The 4,307-nt window shown below is 52.6% G+C and overlaps 1 protein-coding gene across 1 annotated transcript; it reads left to right on the top strand.

The window, feature by feature from the left end:
* Positions 1–1,382: 1,382 nt before the first annotated feature.
* On the top strand, positions 1,383–1,763 carry LOC112637262. Its single transcript, XM_025406561.1, has one exon. It carries the CDS (start codon positions 1,383–1,385, stop codon positions 1,761–1,763), a length of 381 nt encoding a protein of 126 aa, XP_025262346.1.
* Positions 1,764–4,307: the final 2,544 nt, after the last annotated feature.

Raw genomic sequence — 4,307 nt, 5'->3', positions numbered from 1 at the left:
GATAAACCTTCTGGAGACCCCGCACGGCGTGCGATTGGAGAACGTTTACTCGAAATCATTGCATCAGCCTAAATATCGAGATTTGGAGAAATTGTTAAAACCTATGCGGGATATCGGTTATTTTACGTATTCGTACAACGCCGACGTCATCCCGCCTAGCGTTGCCGAACTCGATATTCGTGTTTGACGACGTGGCCTGCGACAACAGGATGTTGTGAGAGAGTACTTCGCCATGGGGCGTCACGCAAAGGTCGATTGCTTCTATCTGTGCCAATTGTACGCTAAGATACCCAAACATCTGATACGCGACAACGCGAATCTATTGATACTCTTTAAGCAAGATGGCACTAATCTGAAACACGTGCACAGCGATCACGTGAATACCGATATGTCGTACGAGGATTTTCACGCGCTGTGTCGCGCGTGTTGGAAATACCGATACGGTTTTCTAGTGATCGACAAAGATAGCGCGCTGTGCAACGGTAGATACAGGCGAGGGTTCAACGATTACGCCGTGCCGTAGGGCGTCGCGAGCGTCGTCGTCGTCGTCGCCGAGGATGAGTCTTCCCGAGACGGAGGCGATCGTAGAGGGGAGAGAAATAAGAAAAGGCGAGACGCCGAGGAACGACGCGCGATGACGGAAGTCGACAGACGCAAGAAAGCCGCGATAGAGATAGCGAGAACGCGCGCGTCGATTCGCAGGAAGCACAGAGCGTTGAAGACCGGAAGGATGGAGAGCGATAGCGCTCTGGAGGCGGCGAAGGCGGCGGCGGCTGCGATCCCTAGAACGATCGATCCGAATAAGGTGGTTATAAAACTGGACGCTAAAACTCCTAATAAGCAACAGCCGAGGAGAGATTAGAAGAAAAAAATAGAGACAACAAGATGAGCGCCGCGAAACGAAGACTCGTGAACGAGCTGCACGCACCCGCGAGAAAGAACTTCCCCCGCCGTCGCTTCGCGTTGCGCAGATACGACGATTTGTGGCAAGCGGACGTCGTCGAGATGCGCCCTTACGCCAGACAGAACAGAGGCCACAATTACATAATCACCGTCATCGACGCTCTGAGCAAGTACGCGTGGGCGGTACCGCTCAAGAGAAAGAGCGGCGACGAGGTTGCTCGAGCCCTGTCGAGCGTGACGCACGCCTCCGGGCGCCGCCCGAGGAATCTGCAGACCGACAAAGGAAAGGAGTTCTACAACGCTGAGGTGCGAGGATTCATCGATAAACACGGAATCAATCACTACTCAACGTATTCGGTACTGAAAGCGTCGATGCTGAATCGTCGAAGTACTTCACGCTGAACGGAACGTACAAGTGGCTCGACGCGCTGCCGCGACTAATATCCGAGTACAACGATCGCAAGCATCGAACTATTGGGATGCGCCCGATCGACGTGACGCCCGCTCGAGCGTCGAGACTCCTGTCGACGGTGTACAGCCACCCGAAGATCGCCGCTCCAGGAAAATTTCGACTGAACGATACCATGCGCGTGAGCAAGTACAAGACGCTGTTCGAGAAGGGATACACGCCGAATTGGACCACGGAGATCTTCCGCGTAGCCGAGGTGCGAAGGACGAATCCCGCGACGTATCTGCTGAAGGATTCGCGCGGCGAGCCGATAGCCGGCAGATTCTACGAGCACGAGTTGCAACGAGTCTCCGATCCCGACGTGTATCTCATAGAGAGAGTGCTGCGCCGAAAGGGCGACGCGGTTCTCGTGAAGTGGCTGGGAATGGACAAGTCGCATAATTTGGATTGACAAAGCCGATATATTGTGACGAATATACGTATATTTTTTGTGTAATATTACAGACGAGAAAATACATTATGCGCATTGAAACGCGTCGCAACGAATATATATATTTGTAATATTAAAGATAAGAAAATACATCGCGCGTATTGTAACGCGTTGCAACGAACATATATATATATATATATATATATATATATATATATATGTATATATATATATATTGTGTAACATTAAAGATAATAAAATACATTACGCATATCTATAAAAAATACGTCGCATCGCGCTTAAGATCTATCCACGCCTCTCCTCACAGAGGTATCCTGTAGTGCCTCCACGGCAGAGTGTCGGTCGAATCCGGCACGACGTAGCGCTTATCGTCGTACGGACTGAGCGCGACCTTCGACTCGCGCACGGTGTACACCACGTGTAACTTGGATCTTAGGCACGACTGCTCGCGGGTCATCTCGATATCGCGTCTCAGGCAGCGCGCGTAATCGTCAGCGTTCTCGCGACGACGCTGCTCTTCACGCTCTTCTTAGTGTCGCCCCTACCCTCGACTCGCAACGTGTACATCTTCGCTCTGAGTCCGATAAACTCGAGCATGAGCGCCGTTGTTCTCGTCATTCATCAAACCGAGAACCTTCTTATTCGCGCGCGGCACGCCGGGAATAGGGATTGTCGACGGCGTAATCGCTCGTGTCGAATCTATCGATATCGCACATCATTCGCTCGTACGCGTCCTCGCACTCTATGCTATAAATGAGACTGTCCGTGTCGGTGTACAATATTTTATACTTATCGCCGTAGAGCGGTGACATGTATTCGTAGTGAAACGCGTACAGATGAATCTTGGATATATCGAGAATGGACATGCCGACGTAGATCGGTTTGTCGATCTTCGCCTCCAATTTGCGCAATTCCACGGCCATGAGATTCTCCGAGAATACGCTTCTACTGTGAAAATTCGGCTACGAGATGAGCGCCTCGGCTCCGAATCGCCTGTCCCATCAAGTCGCGAGTCGAACGTCCACACGATTGCGCACATTCTCCATGGTCTTGCCGAAGATGGCGTTGTTCATCAACTTGTACAGATTCTTCTCGAAATCGTTACTCGCGTTAGTGCGTAAGCGCGTGTTAAGTTCCACGTATCCGCGTAACCACGGCAACTGCGAGAAGCGCAGCGCGCGATGAATTCTCGTCAGATGCAGACCGTGACGAACGCACTGCTGCAGATTGCGATAGTGCGTGATGTATCGGTGCTTATCGTACAGCGTAGCTAGGAGTTTGCTCTGCCGCTTCCCTGGCGGCTTATCACGCGTGAGACAAAACGGTAGATCGGCGTCAGCGTCGTGCACGTCGGCCGAATAGTCGAGATCGACCTCGAGAATGTAGCCAACGGTCGAGTCCTCCGTCACGGACATCACATGGAGACTCTCGAGGTCGTCGACCCACTCGAATCGCTCGTACGGCAACGACTAACACATCGCCCAACCGTACAGATTGTTGATATCTAGATACATCAGATAGATCGACGGTCGCGACGGATCGTACGCGCTCATGTACTTGTTGTTAGTGCGAGCGTATCTGTTAGAACACTGACTCAGACCGCCGCGTATTCCGGGTTCTATGAACATCATCATATCGATATCGGTGAGCAACTCGAAACGGATCCCCGTGTACTTCAGCATCGCGTCCCACGTGTATCCCGGCAGCGTGAAGTAGTACGCGGAATCTAAACCGTAACTCTCCAAGCAAGCGGCGCGAAAATTTTCGAACACGTCCGCGAGCAGAAGAACGTCGGTCTTCAGATAGAGATCGCAATACTCGCCCACGTTTCGACGCTAAATCGCTTCCAGACGCGTCGCGTGCGCATAATCGCTCTCCGATACGGTATCGCCGGTCAAAGAACTGTAGAAGGACTCGCGCGGTGGGAGACGCATCTCCCGCAATCTCTCGACGCTGTCGACTCGTACAGAAACACGCCCTTGCGCGTGAGAAGCCGGAAGTCGTCGTTGGAGAAATCGCGAAACTCGCCTCGCGCGATCGTTAGTTTGCTCTCGTCGATACGACGCCAGCTTATCGAGACCGGCGCCTAAAAACTTTAACGAGTCCACGAATCATAATTTGACACATCTGGAACGCGCGGCGTTTCCCTCGTCTCCCTCCGCCACCGCGGTATCTCGAACTGTCTTCGAGAAAGCTATGTATGATTCCTTCGTCACCGGCAACAACTCGACCCTGCCGGGATACGCGTTAGCCACATCCTTGATAATGAAGTGTGCGTTGTAAACCGATAGATTGTGAAAGAATACAGGTATGACGTAGGAGTCCTTGTAATTAAAATTGCACGCGGAATGCGCCTCTGAAACGGCCGGTCAAGTGACAGTGATCGCGCACGCGAGCGTCATCGGCCTCGAACGGTCTCTCGCATGCGTAACAGCGCGACGCGTCCGCGAATATCTCCCGCTCGTCCGGCGTCAGATCCGTCATCGGTACCACGGCGTCGAGGGCGACCTTCGCGCGAAGCGCCAGATAGCGCAACTCGCGCAC

The sequence above is a fragment of the Camponotus floridanus genome, unplaced genomic scaffold, assembly GCF_003227725.1.
Source record: "Camponotus floridanus strain SB8 unplaced genomic scaffold, Cflo_v7.5 scaffold149, whole genome shotgun sequence".
NCBI lineage: Eukaryota > Metazoa > Arthropoda > Insecta > Hymenoptera > Formicidae > Camponotus > Camponotus floridanus.
This window is presented reverse-complemented; position numbering and strand designations above follow the sequence as displayed.